This window comes from Poecile atricapillus, chromosome 4 (assembly GCF_030490865.1).
Source record: "Poecile atricapillus isolate bPoeAtr1 chromosome 4, bPoeAtr1.hap1, whole genome shotgun sequence".
Classification (NCBI taxonomy): domain Eukaryota; kingdom Metazoa; phylum Chordata; class Aves; order Passeriformes; family Paridae; genus Poecile; species Poecile atricapillus.
In genome coordinates, this window is record NC_081252.1 from 50,925,030 (window position 1) to 50,946,599 (window position 21,570).

The 21,570-nt window shown below is 37.8% G+C and overlaps 1 protein-coding gene across 3 annotated transcripts in view; it reads left to right on the forward strand.

Annotated features, from left to right (window-relative positions):
- The window catches only part of CORIN (corin, serine peptidase), a 115,567-nt gene that overhangs the window by 32,293 nt on the left and 61,704 nt on the right, over nucleotides 1-21,570 (forward strand). For all 3 annotated transcript variants that reach the window (XM_058837993.1, XM_058837994.1, XM_058837995.1), the window contains exon 4: nucleotides 9,697-9,907. In XM_058837993.1, the coding sequence (XP_058693976.1) occupies nucleotides 9,697-9,907 (211 nt within the window). The remainder of the gene's footprint in view (nucleotides 1-9,696; nucleotides 9,908-21,570) is intronic.

Consider the following 21,570-nt stretch of genomic DNA (forward strand, 5'->3'; position numbering starts at 1 on the left):
CTCTGATGGTACAAACAAGGCCTTGTGGCACACTTTATGTCTGATACACAAAATGGCCCCGAACTACGCAGTTCTTTTATCTTTATACCTATTTTTACCCAATTAACAATAGACACGTATATTATTTTTCTTAATGACCCAATGACCCATCACCTCTGTGATGCACTGCGGCATTTTCTATCCAATCACTAACTATTACCCAAAAACTTCTAGGAGAAGAACATGAAGAAGAAAGAAGAAAGGACAAGGGACAACACCTTAAATCCTCCATCTTGTCTCCTGTTCTCTAAATTATTTTTTTCATCCAGTGATTTAAGAAACTTTCTAATCTACACACCTACCTTTCTTATCTAACTTTAGTATTTGTTTTCTTGTATCGCTATGAAAACATGCTCATGAATTTCATATAACATGAAATTCAGTGTTTTCCTGAATCTCAGAACTAAACACCAAAAACAAGGGCACACAGTCTGTATCTCAGACTCCAACACAAGAGAATAGCTGAGTTAGAATTTAAGACTTCCTCTGAGCGAGAAGTGTCTGGGGCAGACTGGGTGTGGTGTTCCATTCTGAAGCAGCTGGTACAGATTGCCTCAAAAAAAAAATTACGATAATACATTACCTCTGATCTAAAATATAAGTTGTATTTTCCTCATGGCTAATCCACGCTCTGTGACCTGGGAGAAAATTGTTTTTCTCTACTGCAGATGGTCAGTAGCCTTACCACCTCTCCCTTTGGTACCTGTGGAGCGCAAGCGGGAGTTGGCACTCACTCATTTCTTTCAAATTGTATAATTCATCAGCTGAATGAAATTAAATGCAGAGCAGTTGTTCTAAGCTTGTCCTGCTGCCTGACTTGTTTCAGATCCATGCATAGGATTTGCTGTTCAAAAATTTCTTTTCCTCTTCTACACATAAACTGTTGAGTCAGATGGGCTTCATTTAGAGGTTGGTGATACTGAGGTGTCCCCATTCCCTTTGCTCTGAAATCATACAGTGCTACATGCTTTTTATGGCATTAGTTTGCTCAGTGAGCTGACTTGTCTCTAAACTGGCTAAGTTAGCTCTTGGGTGGTTTGGCACAAAAGTTGTTTCAAAGTCAATGGCAAACACACATGGTTGAAAGGAAGCAGTATTGCACCATTGCATCAGTTCAATTATCTTGTGAAATGTTTTTCTGACTGTTCATTGACTTAAGAAAAGTCATGACCGTCTGTTAGAAACTTGGTTTATGTCTTAGGCTGTCACCGTTACTGAGCCCTTAGGAGACATGAGTTTGTCAAATGTCTACCTACATGTAAATGTAACAAACTTACTACTGCTCGTCTTCAGAGTATGTCTTTGTGCTGTATTAAAGCTGTACAAATGCACTTCTGTTAAGCCTTTCTTTAGGGATCAAGTCATGACACATTTCATGTGTAAATTGCTTCTGATAATCTCCCGAAGTCTAAAGGATCATTTATACCCGTTATCACCTAAAATAAAAGCTATTAGTGCTTTTACTTAAGTGCTTCTTAATCCATGTTTCCATTTTGCAGTATATTGTAAAGGATCTCTGTTCGAGCAAATGAGAAATGCTTATGTTTCACAGCTAGAATAGGGGCTTCTTTGTACATTGTTTTCCATCCCTTCATAATTTTTACATTTTGGTAATGGTGGTATTGCTGTTTGCACACACTTCTGCTTTTGTATTGTCTACAGACACAGTATTAACCAAAAGTTTATTTGCTGTGGTAGCCCTCTTGAAAAAGAAACACTGGTCAACCCCTCAAGGACATTTTGATCATGTCAGGAGAGGCTATTAGAAATGGGGAGCTTGCTGTTGACAGTTGTTTGTAATATTGTGCTTTTACACCAGAGTATGGAGTTAATTCGTCTTTTCCTCCACTTTGTCAGTGCTTAATGGGTGCTTTTAGGTATGAGCTCTCTATTTCCATGGTACAACTAAATAGTCTGTCAGTTGCAAAGGAAAGGAGAAGTGTCATGGAAGTGATGATTCTGTCACCAGTGCGTTTGTTTTTCTATGTGGATGTTACAAATTTTGATAGTGATAAAGCAACCCCTTATCATTTTAGTTATTTTTTTTTTAACAGAGGGCAGATATAAATGGGAAACAGTAACAAAGTAAACACTGGTCTCTTGATTTCTTTTGGCAAAAAACTGCATGGTAGTAGTTGGCATCAGTTTAGAGAAAGATAGCTGTAGAATAATTTACTTCTCAGTAAGATGTCTTTAAAAATTAGAGAGTAATTTAATCTTGAAAATACAGCTTTTTATGCTATTTTTTTAGAAGGTGGATGTATAATAATGATTTAGTTCTGTAAGAGGACCTGTGCTTTAGTTGTAAGACAATGAAACGTTACCTGATGTACAGCAGTAAAGAAACCTTAAGAAATAAATGCTTTTGAACCACGTGATTTGTATTTTATAAGCTTTTTACTGACTACAACTTATTTTTTATTCATGGTATCATTATTGAAGTTACTCATATGCAGTTATCATTATTTAATAAAGTTGCAGAAGTGAATTGTGTCTGTTATTCTAGAAGAAGTTTTGAGCTAATCAGAGACAGTTGACATGTATTTTGTACATGATGTTTCTTTTTAAGAATCAGTTTCAGTGGAAGTTTAAAGTACTGTTTTGATTTTGTGCAAATGTACCTGAATAAATACAGAAGGAATATGTGCAGTTGAAGAGAATCCTAGCAGGACCCACAGATGAGTAGACGTTCAGCTCTTCTTCATTCATTGTGTTACTTCAATTTCTTTCACTCCACTTTCCTTGCCATGAAGAATTTGGAATCTTCTTCATTTACAGATGTCTCTTTAACAATTTTTTTTATTTTTCCAGTGTTATGGTGACAATGTGTCTTGATTCACATTAAATCTCAAAAAGCTACAGACGTCAAAAGAGTGACATATTTAAAAAGGGAAGGCAACTATTTAGAACAACACTTGAGCATATGCTAACTTCATTCCTATTCAGACACCACTTCAGCACATGCTTGAAAGATGCTCTCAATAGAGAAGCTGTCTAGCCTCAAGACTGAAATTCAAAATAAGCCAAAGTAATAGCTTTTAAAAAGTCATTTGACATGTACGTCTCCTGTTGATTTGAATACGGTCTGCTGGTGTTCCGAAATTCTGAAAAAAATTGTCCATGTAGTCTATGGCTAACTTTTACCCCTACATGAAAGGATATAAAGAGTTTTAAGCTGTTACTTCTATCAGGATCTTGAGAACAGTGCTAAACTTAAGAATTCACTTAATTACCTATGGTCAGAGAGGTTCTGCAACTTTTCACAAACCTCTGACCTCTGATTCAAGGCATCCAACTAATGCTTAGTAAAATAGTGCACTTCTAATGAGATAGATGCCTTTTAGAACTGGATGTCTCATTTTGGATATACAATGAAAGATGTCTCAAATAGTCAGTTAGTCATTCAAAAGATGTAGGAAAATAAAGTTAAGAATGATCTTTTGTTAACATCTACAATTTTAACTGCATATAAAACATGTGAGTCATTTAGATAGACTGAATTTTCGGAGGATGACAAGGTAGTCTGATTAAAACAAGTGTTTAATTTGTTATTTAGATAAAGGTATTTGTGTTCTATGCATATGCAGTATTTGTGTTCTAAGTGTTTCAGCACTCCATGAAGGAAGAAAATGGAGCTGAGGGTCAAGTGACATAGAAGTGTAATGGTTCTTTAGAACTAAGATATTAGTCCAAAGAAAGCACCCCCAGTCACTATAAATTTTAAATTAGGCTGGAATTATTTGTATCTGAATAGCTTATACCCTCGTAAGTATTTTTAAAATTATTGTGTAAATAATTTTCAAAAATCTTACCTAAACCATATGCCATTAAGTGCAGAGGTTGGATGAAATCCGAGTAAGAGAAAATAGCAGAATCACAAGCAAGGTGGGATGTCTTAAAGAGTAAATTTCACTAATGATTGAAAGGTAATACACACTCGTTATATGTCATAATTGTTAGATCATGTTTGAGATCTTGGTTAGAGGAGAAGGTATACAAATAGGGATATAAAAGCTCTATCTGAAAATATGAGCTGCATTAACAGTACAAGGTTGTAGAAATTGTAGGATGAAGCTGTACAGAAAGTGAAAAGGAGATAAAGGTGGAATATGAGAGGAAATATATGATATGGGAGGTGATGTTGTATAAACAGTAATTTCTACTGTGTCCAGAATAGGAGAGTCCAGAGTAAGGACGAGACAGCAGGGGTCTCCAACAGATGGGAAGAATCATTCAGACACTGAAGAGCTTGAAACTGTCAAAGAAATTAAATGCTTTCATTGTCTCACTGTTTGCGATGGCAAATTGAGGACAAATGTCTAAAAGATAAGCACTTTAAGGAGTCTTGAAGGAAAAATATTAAAGGAAAGGAAATATTAAGGAAAAAGACATTAAAAACAAACAAACTTTAACTGTCTGATTTAAAAACAAAACATTTGTTTTTAAATCAGAGTGAACTGGATCCAAAATGAAAGTATGAAGAAAATTGTGATTTATATTGACTGGTGTATTTTGAATAAGATGGCCAAACACTCTTTGGTGTTTCTTTATTGACTTCTAACCGTGACTCAAAATATGTCCTGACACCAACAGCTGCAGATTAGCCAACAGAGTGCTTTTTAGTGGAATTGAGAGTTTTAGACTGGGGGAAATAGTACAAATGATGGAGATGTTGATCAGGCTTGAAAAGAATTGAAGTCTAGATTTTTTTTCAAGCTACTTCCTTCCACAGGTTAATTTTGGTTTTCTGTCTGAGTAAATTTTTCCTCTGATTTATGCTCTTGTCTAATCAAAATAGCCTGACACCAAGGCTCATGAGAACTTTATCCTGTAGTGGGCATTATCCAAATGATTGAAATCTGTTACTGCATCTTTGATGTGTCCCTGTCTTTTCCTTCCGTCTAGCCTTCCATACAGAAAGATGACCTATAATTTCCCCTTCTCTCAGGCTTCCTCTCCCCACATCACTGAATTTTTTCCACATGACTCTGAGTCCGATGTCTCTAAGATATGCTTGGTTGGAATGGAGTTTATCTTCCCTGCCATGGCCACTGCTTGCCATGCAGTGAGAAGCACATGAAAATTGTCCGAATCTGACGTGGCAAAATGGGATCTAGGCTAGCTAAGTAAAGTATTTAAAGAGACACTACAGCAATGCATGTGTTGAAACTAACTCTGTAGAATTGTTTCAGTTCTCAATTGTGTCTCAGAAAGTTTTCTCAATTATATGTCCATGCTACTTGAGTTTGGAAAGAAAGAACAATTTTTATTAGACTATGGTGGATTGCTCTTTATGGGCTGCCAGATATCCACCCAATTTCTCTCTCACTCCATCTCCTCCATAGGACAGTGGAAGGCAGGAAACAAGATTTAAAATGTCTTAGGTTGAGTGAAAGATCACTTGATAGAGAGATCACTTACCAATTCCTATCAGGTGCAAAACAGACCGAGGAAAATGAATTTAATATATTACCAATTAAAACCAGAATTGGATGGTGAGAAAAAAAGTAAAAGAACTAAACCACTTTGCCTCATCCTGCCCTCCTTTCACAGGCTCAGCTTCACTCCTTCATTTCCAACTCCTCTACCTCCTCCCTGCTGTGAGTGGTGCAGGAAGATGGGGAATGGGGTTGTGATCGGTCCATAAGAGCTCCACTCTGCTGCTTCTTCCTCTTCACAATTTTCCCTGCTTCAGTGCTGGATCTCTGTATGGTCTGCAGTCCTTCCAGATCAGATCCTGTGTGGGCCCTCTGGGTGGGTTGCAGTTCCTCAGGATAAGCCTTCTTCAGCACTGGTCCTTCACAGGCTGCAGTTCCTTCAGGACATGGCCACCTGCTCTGGCATGGAGCCCTCAACAAGCTGTGGAGTGCATTACTGCTCCATCCCAGGTCCCTTCCATGGGCTGCAGAGGAAATTTCTGCTGTGGTGCCTGAAGTGCCTTTCCCCCTTCTCTCACCTCAGTGTTACAGGATTATTTCTCACCCTTCTATTTTCCTCACTCACTCCCATGTGCAGAATTTTGCTCTCCCAGCAGTGCTGCCCTCCTAACTGAGGGCTCAGCTGTGTCCTGTGGTCACCTGCTAATATTACCTCATTCTCTCTGTATCAGGTGCTGTAATTAAAAATATAAATTCCTTCAGACCTTACTTTTCTTGTATTGTGAATTTTTTTTTATAATGAAACCCCTACTACTTTGATTTTATTAGTCTACTACCATAGAATTAATTTCTTAAATTTGTTAATATCTGTCATCCTGAACTGAAGTGTACTTTTCCAAGGGATCTTATGAGTACCCAAACAGTGCTTTTCCTACTAGTTGAAATGGTGGGGGTTTCCTCCAGAATGTACATGTATCCTTTTTATTTTCTTCCATAGTGTAATGGGACTGTGAGCTGTTCTGTAAGGATTAGTTGATGTTTTATGTATAATGTGTTTTGGAAAAAAAACAGATAGGAGTGTGGAAAAAATGCCAGGAAGAAACTGAGAATGATTTTAGAAAGGAAGAGTCACCCAGTATACACATTCAGCAGCCAAATTATCCATTGTGTCAGGAAAGGGAAGCTGCTGTGAGTTGTGGAAATTGAGTTTTCAAGTTAGCATTTGTGTGAAAAAATTACAGACACTATGCTTTAGCTGCAAAATGATTGCTTTTAACTCACAATAAAGAGAAAACAGTTTGTAGTTTTCCCTGCTGTGGGGATTCCAAAGGATAGATCCTAAGAAAATTATGGAGAAAACATCTGAAATGCAGAATGAGATATCCCGTCCTAAGTGGACTGTACCTGAGAAAATTCATAGCTGGAGAGAGGCCCAAGAAAATCTGTCCATCTTCTGTTTTAATTGAAATGAAAAATATACGAAGATGTCATAGTAAATGAAAAGAAGTAATAGTAAATGAAAATTTTTGAAGACAGTAATGACTTTTGGAAAATGTAATGACATTTGGAAAAAGGTTTTGCTGGAAAAATCAGATACTGGGCGGGAATGCTGTAGTCCTTTCACATGGAGCAAAGTCCATGATAAAGCAGATACTTATCAACAGAACAGAAGAGCTAAGAAAGGCATTGTATAGGTTCTTATGTCTCACACAGGCAATTGTGAAATCAAGGAGAGTGACTACATTTTTTTAAGGTCAGGGGAACATGGCAACTTGGGGTTGATAGAGATTTGATGTGCTGCAGGTCATTCCCCTATCAAGAAACCTGCAAAATGCTGCCATAGGCAAGTTATACTGGGTGAGTTTGCTTTTGTTTTGTGTCTTTTTGTGGGATTCTTAGAAATTTTCAAGACATTTTAGGGCTGATTAAAGGTAAGATTTCGTTCCTTGTTGGTAGAACTTTTGCTATGGAAGAGCCAGGTGATTATTGCCATTTTTCCTTAAATTTAAGGAGGCTTTACCAGTGAGATTATGGATTGCAACTGTGCAATTAGTGCTGAGGGCATGTTAAACTAAGTTCTGTAATGAGGCGGGTGGTGATCACTGCTGCAAGTTGAACACAATTCCATTTTCTGAAAGTTACTTAAAGATGTTCTGTAAAAGTTCCTCTGATTAAAAAGATCATTTTCTAATTGAAACTTGAGCAAATTTGACTTGGGATATGAAAATCAGACCACCTACTTTTCTCTTCAGGCTACATACTCTTCTCACATACCATGTCATGCTTTGCATACCTGAGACAGAGGTATGTTTTATGTATCTTCTATAAAAATCCTGTTAAAATCCTAGCCTAGGCAGGTTTACATTAGCTTTAACTGAGACATCATTTAGCTGCATTACATTTTAGATGCCTGAAGGATCCCAGGTGTGTTTTTATAGTGCAAATGAGAAAACGGATGCATTAAGATTGAAGAGTTACACCAAATTTATTAATTCATTTTTTGGAGGAAAGATATTATTTTGTTTCTCATTAGATGGGAATTGACTCTGATGATGCAGTTGAAGTATTCCTAACCCTTTCAAAGGGCTTTATGTTGCTGGGCAGGAATGACACTTCGTGTAAAATAACTGCTTCAGCTGCTGTGAGCAGCTCTGATCTTACCCTCCAGTTCTTGCCACTGTACTGCCCCACCCCTTCTCCTGTCCTGGAAAAATAATTTTTTCCCCCAAAAAGCTGTCCAACTCAATTATTTCATCCAAGTGAAATAGTTGGTTTTTTTCCTCTTTCTCTCACTTTGTGCCCACCAAAAAATTACATTGTGGCGCAAGAGAAGAGAGAATAGGCAGGCACGCTAATGTGCAGAGCTAGTTCATTGCATGGCCTCATAAATTTGGAAGCAGCAATCACTTCTGGGTGAGGAACTATGTATGGTCTTATTATCATTATAGGCATGGCTCAGTTTTTTAAACCTAAAAAGAGTGATAAAGCTTAGCTGCAGCTGTAGTTGCTTTTCTTTGGGGCTGCTGTAAACTTTGTCTTTTGGGAGAGAAGGTTATTTCCAGTCAGCTGCACCTGCTAGTTCAGTGTATTTTGTTCAGATGCACTCCATAGGAACAATCTGAAGAGGAGACTGGGAAAGGGAAAATGTGCAGTTTAAATTAGTTTCAGCATACTGAAATGAAACTGTAGACTTGCACTGCAATTGTTGGAGTGGAAGAAAGCACTTTTTTACCAGTTCAATCCATTTGACAGTTTCTGGTGATAAACAGAAAACTCTTAATTCAGATGAATGTCAGAAATGACCCATATAATTTGCCACCATGCTGTTCTAATCAACAGTGTTTTGCTGTTATTCCCGTTCACTGCTCTTCTTACCTTCCTGTAGGTATTGCCAAAACTAGTTTATATTCCCCATAATTGCAGCCTTACAGTACCTGAAGGGGGCTTATGAGAATGGTGGAGGAAGACTATTTACACTCTTCTCTGTGTGATTGTTGCAAGGACAGGTCCTGGGTTTAATCTCTTTTCTGTTTTAAAAATTGTTATATAATTGCCACAAAATTCTTGTCCATGAATTTTGACTTCATTGTTCCACTGTTCAGCCAGTGAGTACCACAAAAAGATCAGATAGCTCCAAGGAACTGTGCCCTTCTCTGTCAGGACTGTGTGAATTATAAAATTCACATTTTTAAAGCTATCTAAATTCACATTTCTAAAGCTGTCCATGCATGTGAACTCAGCCAAAACGTCAGTACTTCTTGCCACATGCCATGGCAGGAACTGTCATGCAGTTGTGCCTCAGGAGATACATGATGATCTCGTGAATAATTTTGATGAAATTTCACTTGATGAAATTTCTACTTGTGAAAGTAGAATGGTAGTGAAAAGAGAAACTTTATGGGGGCACTAAAGCCAGAACAGCTTCAGAACCCATTTTTTCCTCTATGTGACTTCCATTCTCAGTTTCAACTAAATTTTATTGTATCCAGGCTGTCAAAAATAAGTTGGTTTTGTTTTATTTCTCTTCCAGTTTTGTACAAAGTCAGAGGATTGTGAAAATATCTAAGAGCTTATTTGGTTTTCCAAGCTAAGCTTCTCTGGTTTAATTTTTTTCTTATTTTTTGATAGTATTATGGTAGCATTATAGAATGCAATCTTATCTGTGAGATACCAGCATTGCTTATATATTATACATACTACTAGTCAATTCAATACATGCTTTGAACCAACTATTCAGTAGTCATACTACTGCTCTAAATATATTGTTTTACTTTCACAGGTGCCTGCAGAACTATCACCAACAGCCAGTGCCAAATACTGCCATATAACTACACCACCATAACTTCAGTTCTTTCCATTGTCAAAAGCATTGAAATGGAGAAGTTCCTGAAGTTCTTCAGTTACCTCAATCGTCTCAACTGCTATCAACACATCATGCTATTTGGCTGTAGTCTCGCTCTTCCTGAATGCATCAGTGACAGTGATGACAGGTATTTGGGAATGAAAATCCATCAGTGACTAGAGCCAATTGTGGTAAAATACTCTCTGTCTAATCAGACAAGGGAAGATCCAAACCTAGCTTGTGACCTCATTTCAAAATTCCTGTCTGTCAAAGCTAATGACAGCATTTCTACCATGATAAGCCAACTGTAATAGAGCTCTTTTAGAAAAAGGTTGCCACTGTATAAACTAAAACTGTGAAATTAGGGCAGTCAGGTTTATTTTCCTAAAGAAGCCTGTACAGAGTTCTGCCTAAGTTCTCCAATCTGGCTATGCCAAAATGGAACGTTTTGGAACAACAATTATGCCTTGGATATTTATAGTATTGTCATAAGTTGGGCTGGTCATTAGTTAAACTTCAAATTTGTTTTGTCATTTCCTTCAGCATAGTTAATATTTTAAATATATTTTTGGTATTAAATTAGCAGAATATGTTCAGGGTGACATAAACTATTCTGGAAGCTTAAGGAGCATGTACTTTTTCTGCATTTACATCATTTCACAGCATTAGTATAATGTGCATGCACTTTTAAATTAAGTTTGATTTGGAAAAGGATCAGTGAGTTTAGCAGAGCTAAAATCAAAACATGACACAAAAAGGGGAAAAGGAATATTTTTTAACATATGTACACAATCTTTGATGTTTCTGGAGGGGAAAGAGAGAGAATAGATTTCTTTCTCGTTTTCATTTTTTGTTTCCACTTCCTCCATTTTGAAATTCATTGGAAGAGAATATGACAATTGAATAAGTGTTTCAAACAACGTAACAAGACCAGGAAGCTGAAAGCTGTGCAGTTTATAAGGAATAAGATACTTATGAAAGAAGTTCTGTGAGAACTGGTCAAAAATTCAGTTACCAATGAAAGGTACAGTCTCATTCCAGGCAATATATGCCTGCCCCTTCCAGTGCATCGCAAAATGCAGTGATTGCAGTCAGAGTGGCAACCATGGGAAGAAAAATTAGAGAGGATTGACAGCGTGCTTGTTAGTTAAATCTAGTTTGCAAAACCTCAGCTGTCCTAACTTAACTTCCTGTTTCTTCTTTAAATGAGAATACCTTTTTTATTTTTTTATTTTTTCTGTAGGCAATTGAATGATTTTCGTGATTACAGTCCTTTTGTAAACCTTTAGATCCTTTTGCATCCTGTTATTGCAGGCAAACACATATATTTCATAGCCAAGAATAATTTATTTTAAGGAGTATCAGATCTGTAAAAAGTAATTATTAACACCTTCCCTTCTCAGCCCAGCCCCTTCCCTGCCTTCCCACCATAACTTCTGTCAGTGAGATCTAGAGAAAAGCATACAACATAGTAGGGGGGAAGTTTGTATATGCTGAGCACAGATACCAAAAATGAAAGAGACAAGCTTGCCTTAGGTCTGTTGAATAGGGGAATCTGGTTAGCAGAAAGATACTGAAATAGAAGAGTCCCTGTCAAAAGCCTCTGGTGGTAAGGAATACAGATATGTCCGTATGCTGTAGTGCTTTTTGTGGGGGACTGTGGTTGTCTAGAACATATGTTATGACAAAACATCCACTAATGTTGTAAACAGTTGTTACTGACATCATCCTTATTTCCTCCCATCAGTTACAGCTGGTTTATACTAACGTCAGTGATTCTACATCTGATCATAACTTTTCATTTGTTGTTGTCTCTTTGTTTTGCAAAGCAATTGTTCCTAATATATGTAAAGCTTAATTTGACAAATGTTGTTTACCCAGTGCGGAAGGGATGAAGCTCCTGTGATGCCTAGATGTCTATTCTTAGGTATTGTTGAGAGTCTGTTGGCAGCTTGCAGCCATGGGAGCAATAATTATAACACTGCGTTACAAGAAGGAACAAGAGGGAAAGTTACAAGTGCTAATCTTTGGCATCCAGTGAGCTGTCATTACATAGCTTTTCTCTGATATTTAAACTCATGTCTGTTTCCTATTTATCTTTCATGTATTTATAAACATTGTATTCATTAACACTTGAAGAAGATTATGTTTCTAGGCAGAGAGCATATTCAGTGTTTGTGTAGTTAGGTACAGGGATTTCTGATTACTACCACAATACTGTTGCTCTTCAGAAATGTTCTGTATCTTACTGCAGTGAAACCATGTGTGACAGTAAAAATATATTAATTAAAAAACCTGTATTTAATTTCAGCAACTGGATATAAAATCAGCTAGCCCTGCTCTTTTAAGAAAATATATAGCAGTATCTATATACTACTTTCCAGTACAGAAAAAGTTTGAAAGTACAGCTGAAACCTGTGTGAAAATGGAAAATGGAAAGTTGAAGTGCAGTAAGGCTTTTTTGTGTGCTTACCCATAATTTTCGTAGTAAGAGACTGCATATGTAAAGGCATTAGGCAGCTTCCTCATTCTTGAGTGGATGGATGAGATCTTTCCAGTATGACTTAAAAATCAGCCTTAAAAAACCCTGTCCTACCACAGTTCGGCAGCATTGCTAAGAAAACATGACTCAGTCCTGAAAAGCAGTACCAGTGGTGGAAGAACACCTTGAACTAGATGTGCTGAGCTAATGACTTCTGAAACATTCCCAGTAGTAACTTTGGCCTTTTGGGCAGTAATAGTCTGTATCCTCTGACCACCACATGCAACACTGGTACTTTGTTGTAAGAGACATCTGTCCTCAGAGCTACTCGTTATGATTAATGATTAATCTAGCGAATTCTCCCTCAGCACTGAAAGACACTAAGAGTGGGCCAAAGGTCAGTTACTACAACGTAGTGGATGTTTATTTATAGCAACTCACGTGCATTGGATTCCACAGTTCAAGAAGACAATAAAAGTTAATCTGCAATGTTTTCAGATTTCAAAAGAAAAAAAAGAAAAGAATGAATTTTAAAGCCAAAATTAATGTAAAATTTAAAGATTCAAAACCATTAGAGAAGTTCATAGTGGGTCAGCCTATTATTGCGTAATGCAAACAGACTTACTGATTGATGATTTCTAATATTTCTTGTGCTCTATGAAATAATTAAATTTCATCAAAAGACTTGGAAAAATAGGCAGGCTATATGAGATCCTGAAGGCCCATGTACATGGCTTATTTTGACTTTTTATGCTGGGAATAACTTTGAAGTTTATGGATTCTCATACCCCTGTGCTGTCATGATGCCTTTAAAACAGAAATAATAACTTGAGCACTTACATTAATCCTCTTTGTAGAAGTATATTCTAAAAAGTTGAGGAAATGCCTTCTGTTGAGAGATCCTCAGAGTCTCCTATCTTTGGAGATCAAACTTAATTTAGGCTAGAAAATAGTATTAGGGCAATGCAAATTAGAAAGTGTAATATATTCCCAAGCTAAAATTCCAATGCACCTTGCATTTCTGTACATTTTTACTCACTATGCTTTTTTCATGTCATGTATCTTTGAAAACAGAGTTGTGAAGTGCTTGTCTTCAGTTAGGGCTCAGAGTGCATTTGAGACCATGGCTTTTTATGCTGGATGCTATACAAATATGCACTGAGGGGCAGCCTCCTGCCTCTGAAAGTTTATAACCCATGAAGGAAACAAGTAGGAAGAGAAAATAACGCTGTCACAGTAATGGCTGGAGAAGCCAAAACTGAGGAAGAAATTTGCAGTAGAGCAGAGAACTTCTCTGTATCACTTGGAGCCTGTATCTTTAGGCACAACATTATCTTTCTTCTTGATTAAAATATGAAAATTAATTTCACTTGTTCATTCACTTTACTTGTGATCTAATCCACAGTGAATGTATGGCAAAACTCTCTGCCATAATTCAACCATTTTTTCCCCCCTCAGATTAATTCTAAAGGGCAAGATAATACAATGAAGGGAAAAGACTCTCCTTGATTTTCGAACTCTTTCCTAGAAAGCAGTTTCTTGTGTAAATGTCTGTATGTAACTTATTTTATGGTGCTGTAGGATCTATGCTACACACAACAGTAGCCAAGTTAAGACTTGCAGAAAGCCAGAGAGGTCAGAATAGGTCAACATGGTATGTTTGGAATGGAAGAAATTAACTAATTAAAATTAGGTTAATACTAGAAGTTCTAAGAAGCTGTGAATAGTTTGTGGGCAGTTAAATATCCTCTGAAGAACTGCTGATATGACTCATAGTGGCAAATTCTATTCTGTGGTTTTTTTCTGGTTGATTGTCTTATTCTTTTTTTCTGTAATTAATAAAAAAGTAAAATCTAATAGTGTGATTTTCACTGAGGGCCTAAAGTAGGATGAAATATTAGGTCCAAAAAACAAATCCAGAAATATGTGTGGTGTCTTTTATTAAGAGCTGTCAACAGTTTGAAAGAATTTTGTTCATGTCCTCTTAGAAAATGGAAGAGAATCAATCTCTGTAGAGTAATAGATATCTGTCTGTCATGTTTAGTATAATCCATGAATGAGACAAGTGATGTGGTTATTTCCTTTTTCCTGTTTTTGTGAACTTCACTTGAAACTTATCCATGTTCTTTATTTCTCCTGCTGACAGTGAAATTAATTATATTTTATCATAGTTATAATAGCTAAACTTATTAAAATAATAAGATGTTATAAAAACCCCCTACTCTTTAGAGTTAATTGAGGCTTTTGAAGTATTTAGGAGAAAAAGCTAACTGATCACAAGGATGTTGTTTACATAGCTAATTTTTGTTTTAAGGCTTTGAGCAGGAAGCTATCAGCATACATTTGAGTCAATATCTATTTCACAGAGTCCATAATGGGTTTAATTGTGTATGAATGATGTATGGATATGTATGAGTTTGTATAGGCCTCCAATCCTCCACTGGCATGCTTCAATTTTGTTTTAATCCAGTTGATTTTGGCAACAAAAGCAAGTAAATATGCCAAGACAAAATAGCAGCCGCTAGGACCTCTGAGGGAATGATTCTGAACGAGCCTGTGACCCACACTTTATGCTTTTACGCTAGTCTTTTACGCTATCTTTTTATAATGCACTTGTGTGAAGATGTTAAATTATAGTTACACAGTTAGTTAAATGGAACTTTGCCATTCTGCAGCTTTTAAGAAATGTTTAAATTTTACACATTTATGAAGTTAGCTTCAGAGTAATTTTTGAAGCAAAGGTATTGAGCAGCTCACCTGGAAGGACATTTAGAATCCTCTCTCATAAACCTATCAGAGATGCTTTTGTTGAAACTGGTGGTATTTACTTTTAAACATTAAGCTACTGCACTGGTAACAATGATTTACCAGCTCTCCAAGGAACAAGGTGGGACAATTTTCTCCCACCATCATGTTGTCTCTTTCTGTTGTTCTCATGACCCCATCCATTGTAGTTCTTGCCATGACCCTGGTACCTGGAGTAGAGGCTTCTTTCAGATGCTTCTAAGTGGCTACCAGTTCTTTCCTGAGTTTGTAGTCCTGTCTTTGACGTCCTGTGAAACTGCTTTATCCTCTTAATATACTTCCTTTTTGATGGTGCCTCTTTAGCCTAAGGAATTTAACATGACTCACAAAGGCTATTCCAGATGTTTTGGCAATAGTTGTTTGTCAAGGAGATCCAGAAGATTAGAATCTTAATTCAAACTAAAGAAGAGGTGATGTTCAGTGGGTGAAGTAATTTATACATAGAATGTTTGAAATCACATGTCTTTTGTTTTAAATGTTGACATGACTTGGCTTGCAGCCTGTCAGAATCCAGCAGACTAATTGTGTACAAAACCCCACACTGTTGTGAAATCTGTCTTTGAATATTAGCAAGTCATAATCCAGTCTACAGTTTTTAAATCTGGTTACCGGCCATTTAAGTGCACTTGTGACTTGAACCACACAACCTTGGAGATCCAACTAATTGAAAACATGTATAGTCATATTTTGTCAAAAGGGAACACAAAAATTGGAGAGTGTGATGATGTTGCAAATGCTTGCCCACATAAATAGTGTTCTCTGTCTGCCTTTTTTTTTTTTTTTTTTTTTTTCTTTTGTGTCTTGTTATTGTTGATTTAAAGCATTCTTTTCAGGGAATGGATATAAGTGTTACTGTTTAGCAGTAAAAACTGAGGAATACACAAGGGTCTGTGTTATTTGAAAAAGCCCAGAACAGCAAAACAAATGAATAATTTCTTCTTTCATTTTGTCCTTTCTACCAGTTAATAACCTTCCAATAGCTGTAATTTGACAAATAGTTATAATAATGACTTTATGGTGTAATTTTTTTGGTAAGTAAAATGTTGAGGATAGAGTAGCTAATGGCAGATAGTCAACATGTTGTGAGAAACATTTTGTAAGACTTTCCTATGCAATGTAAGTACTCAGTGCCAGCTTTGGTCTACCATCAAATTGATAGCACTCTAATTCAAGGTGAAGTAGAATTAATTTACAGCAACAAGAAAGTGAAGTGGTTGAGAGATGCAATACATTTGGTAGGATTTCAAACTAGCAAAACTATCTGTTTAAGGTATCGGTAAAATAGCACTAGACAATTCCTGTGTGCTTTTGAAAGTGTTTATGTGCAGTAACAGATGTCATTTGCAAAGTCATGATTGAAAACATGTTTTAGTGAGCGTACTGAACAGTCATGAATTTCTAAATTTAAGGAGACAGTGAATAAAATCAGGATGACTTGAAATGGAAAACTGAATAGGTAATAAATAGATACATGGATCAAAGAAAATCTACAACATGCAGATTCAGAAGTGATTAAGTATTTGCGCAGAAAAAGGATCAAAAAGAAAATAAATCCTCAAGCCCCAATTCCTGCTCTAAGGAAAGATAATTTTTCAAAACCCAAAATTTTATTTCTGCTGTCCTATAACATGTTCTTCATGACACGAGTGAGACCTTTAGTTAAGAAACAGCTGGTTTACATCTGACTTCAAAGAAGAGAATGCTCACATTTCTCTGAAGTATTGGAGTGGCAATTCTTGGCAAGTCATCTTGCCAAGACATAAATGAAGAAACTTGAAGAAACAGCAGTGTCATGGGGTGACTTTACCTTTAAGATAGCTTTGGGAGCTAAGGAAGTTGAAGCTGCTGGTAGCTGATGGGAGTCTTTTCTCCTGGCCAATTATCGGTCATTTCTAAGAATTGACAGCAGTTTTGACCATTGAAAAGTGAGATCAACTTGTGAACCCCGCCTTAAGTTGTAAAGCCAGAGCTCTCTTGTTCTCTTTGTTTTCTGGCTGTGAAAGGTAACAGAGCTCCGGCTGGCCTCCCGTTCCCTGCCCAGGCCATGTGGCCCAGGCAGGGGCTGGGCTGGGCCCAGCGGCTCCCGGCTGGGAGATGGGGCCTGCGGGGCTTGTCCCGGGCACTGGCCAGGCCAGGCTGGTCCCTGGCTCGGCTGCAGGTTTTGCTGTGACTGAATTCACCAGAGACTGCCGAGTAAGAAAGAAAAAGCTCTTGACCTGCGGCAGGCTGAGACAGTGACCACACTCTCCAGAGCAGCCATGAAGAATCTTCCATCACAGACAGCTCCAGCTGCTGCTCCAGCAGAGATCACAGAACCATCTACAAAGCCTGGGCAAGATTTTAACCTTTTCATTACCCAGATGAGACTTGCAGATTAATCCTTTTATCCAAAGAGAGAAAAAGAGAGTAATCAACATGTAAAGAGACTTTATAAACTGTTAGAGACAGTAAAGAAAAGAATTAAGCTTCAGAAAAGGTAGAGAATAAGGAGGTGCTTTATAAGCTGAAATATTTTTCTGTTAAAGCTATGGAGATAGACAATAGTGTCCTGAAAAAAACTTCTTTAATTCATGACAGAGTATATAGGGAGGAATGGAGTGTTCAAAGTTTAGATTTTGAGCAAAAGGTGGAGTAATTGTGATACAGTGAGGTGCTGGAACAGAAAGAGAGAAGTAATAGTTGAAGATTTGGAGCAGCTTGAGGCAAAGAGAAAACTTCTGTTTTCCAGGGAAGCTCACAGAGACAGATGAAGAGAACTTTTGCCTTTACTTGCCTTACTCATCCTTAAAATGATATCCCTAGACTCATTGACCCCTACACACCTCAGAGTGATGTGAAATGGGAGGAATGAACTGATGACAGGATTTCCAGACAGCTGGTATCAGAAAAATAGAAAGCTATAACAGAAGTAGCTTTCTTGTGAGAAACTCCCTAAATTAGCAGAAGAAGACTTCTGTTTCTCTCCAAAGGCTGATGAAAAGACTCTAGCAAGAATTAGGACTGTTTTAAACACCAAAGTTCCAAAGTTTTTTTGTCTCTATGTTGTCATGTGAACAAGGGAATGGTGAGTAGTGAGGGATAAAAGGGTTTTCTGGAAGTTTATTCTGGTGTTCTTATTCTTGTAGTATATTGTTCCTAAATAATTTCATAGATGTTGAGTTATAGTAATAATCTTGTCTGTTATTCATACAGCAGAAAACAACATGCTAATGAAAAAATTATATTCTGCATTGTCCCTCAGAACTCACACTATGAAGTCAATGTGTTACATTCATCACCTTAGGAGCCACTACTACTTTCTCCCAAGCCAAGACAGTATAAAGGCGACAGAGTTTGCTTCTGCAAGGAATACTAGGGAAACATTGGTAACGATATGGCACAGGCCAAAATGCCTAAATTTAAGGTTGACAAACATATCTTAGAGGACCCTTTCCGAGATATGTATAGTTTTTGAGGGAAAAAAATAAGAACAAAGCACCCCTTACCTTTTTTTTTTGGATGCCTAAATAATGACCTGGGCAAAAACAGAAGAAGAAAATGGGCTGCTTATGAAAAGGTATTCTGTAATCACCAAGAGTGCTCAAGTATTTGAACATTGAAACTTTATTTGGGAAGTTGCTCTAATAAGTACTAAGCTCTTTTCCACATGGCTGTTAGAAGAGGGAGATAAGGGAATTAAAAGATAAAATGTCTTAGCTTATTTTAGTGCCCATCTTGTTAACAAATAGCTTATAAACCATCTGCACTCAAAGCCTATTGAAGATTCTGTTAGTGAGACATACTTAGCTCTCACAAGTTTTTCTCCTCTGTCAGAAGTTGTTGTTGCCCTATTGGAGACCCCAGTGATAAGCACCAGGCTCACATGCTGGGCAGGGCAGTCAAACTAGAACTACAGGATTATTCAGGTGGGGAGGAGAGAAACTTCTGGAACTCTTATAGTTCAGATCAGGACAAGCCTTGAAGATGAATGAAACTCCTCAGGGTCACTGTCAGTGGGGTTTTGAGTATCTCTGAGGATGGAGGTTTCACAACCCTTCTGGAGAGCATGTTCCAGACTACTGTTACATGAGAGATAATGCTATATAAAATGCTAGTGGTGCTGAAAGAATTAGTATTATCCTATTCTTTTGCTTGTTACTCCCTATCTCACCCATGTCTTTTCCATGTCATGTCAAGAGTATTTTTTCAGCTCCACAACAGATTGGATTTGGAAACTGATCTGAATTAAATTAGGAGTGACTGATGTTATCCATTGTGTAACAGCATGAAGTGCCGTGCTGGCACAAAGAAGTAGGAAAGAGAGGTGGGGAGAGGTTTTGGAACAGGCTTATGGGGGGTAGGACAGCTTCTTTAAATTGATGACATCTGCTCCTGCCAGATTTGTTTGTGAAACAATTTTAATGTGAACTTGAAGTAGCACGATAATGGCTTACATTGATATTCTACTTGACAGAGAAGATCTTTGAATGTCAGTGAGTGAGAAATGTGTCTGTGATTCTTTAGGATTCCTGATAAGATGCAGTTCAGAGAATTTTAACTTGGGTTGATTCTTGAGGTCTTCCTTTTGGCAATGCTGTGAAGTGCACAAGGAACATGAGTTCTGGAAAACTGCATGAAAATAAGAGTACCTCTCACAGTCATCTGTGGAAATGGAAAGCAGTTCTTTAGGTACAATGTTGTTTTGGGTGCCTTTATTATTCTGAAGATAAAAATACTTAGAGGAGCTGTGCAGTGTATGATTTACTTCCAGTTAGTCCAGAATTCTTGTAGCAGTGCTGTGATTGAAATACTCGTGTGTGATTCACAGGACTCCTGTTTCACTGTGCCAGCTTCTCTTTCCCAAGTATGAATATTGTTTACTAAAGTCAAAAAAGATCTTGTAACCTGGATTTTCAGGCATTTTAGGAGTTCATTTGTTTTTTAAAAGAAATTTATATAAAGTAAACTAAATAAACAGTGTGTTCATAATTTGCATAATAAATATTAGGCAATAATTTTCAGAAATTTGACTTAATTTAGGCGTCATTTTGGCAGATAGTACAAGATTGTAAAAACAGCTCACAATTGTAGCAATATTCTTAATAATTTAATCAGTTAATTTAACTGATTCATGGCTGAACTAAACCTCTAATGAATTAACTTAGCATTTCTCTCCCATTTTCACTGTTGTCTTTGAATCAAGTGATGGGATCGGTAAGAGAAGTATAGAAGGGTTGATTGCTTTAGTCAGGACAGATAATCTCAACTGATTATGATCATTGTACTAAACACACTGAAAATTTTTGGTAGTTTTTTTCTTTTCAATGCTCCATTGCAAAATTTATGCTTCTTTTGTACAGTGGCTGGGGACAGTGTGGCTGGACAGTGCCCAGGCAGAAAGGGGCCTGGGGGTACTGGTGACAGCTGGCTGAACATGAGCCAGCAATGTGTCCTGGTGGCCAAGAAGGCCAATGGCATCCATCAAGACTGGTGTGTCCAGCAGGAGCAGGGAGGTCATTCTCCCCCTGTACTTGGCACTGGTGAGGCCACACCTGGTGCTGTGTCCAGTTCTGGGACCTCAGTTCGGGAAGGACCTTGAGACGCTTGAGTGTGTCCAGAGGAGGCAATGAGGCTGATGAGGGGCTTGGAATACAAGTCCTGTGAGGAACAGCTGAGGGAGCTGGGGTTGTTTAGCCTGGAGAAAAGGAGACGCAGAGGTGACCTTATCACTCTCCACAGCTTCCTGAAAGGTGGTTGTAGGCAGGTGGGGGTCAGTCTCTTTCTCCAAGCAGCAGCTGACAGAATGAGAAGACACAGTCTCATGCTGTGCCAAGGGAAATATAGGTTGGATATTTGGAAAAGGTTTTTTACAGAAATGGTGATAAAGTATTGGAATGGTCTGTGTGGGGAGGTGGTGGAGTCACGTCCCTGGATGTGTTTAAAAAAAGACTGGATGTGGCACTTGGTGCCATGGTTTAGTTGAGCTGTCAGGGTTGAGTTGGACTCAGTGATCTTGAAGGTGTCTTCCAACCTGGTCATTCTGTGATTCTGTGTATACTTTAGAAGTTTCTGATTGTTACGGTATTATAAGCTCAACTTGTGATGTATTGTGCTATCATAGAAAGTGACTGAGGAGTCAGAGGGGATTTCTGAATTTGTTTCTTGCTGATTCATAGAATCATAAAATATTCTGGGTTGGAAGGTACCCACAAGGATCATCAAAGTCCAACTCCTGGCCCTGCACAGGACCATCCCCAAGAGTCACACCATGTACCTGAGAGAATTGTCCAAATGCTTCTTGAACTCTGCCAGGCTGGTGCTGCGATCACTTCCCTGAGGAGTGGTCACAGCACTGGAACAGTCTGTTCCAGTGCCCAGCACCCTCTGGGGCAAGAATTTTTTCCTGATACCCGACCTCAGCTTCATGCTGTTTCCTTGAATCCTGTCACTGATCACAAACTTGAAGAGATCAACATCTGCCCCTCCACTTCCCCTCATGACAAAGCTGCAGACTGCGATGAGGTCTTCTCCTCTCAGTTTTCTCA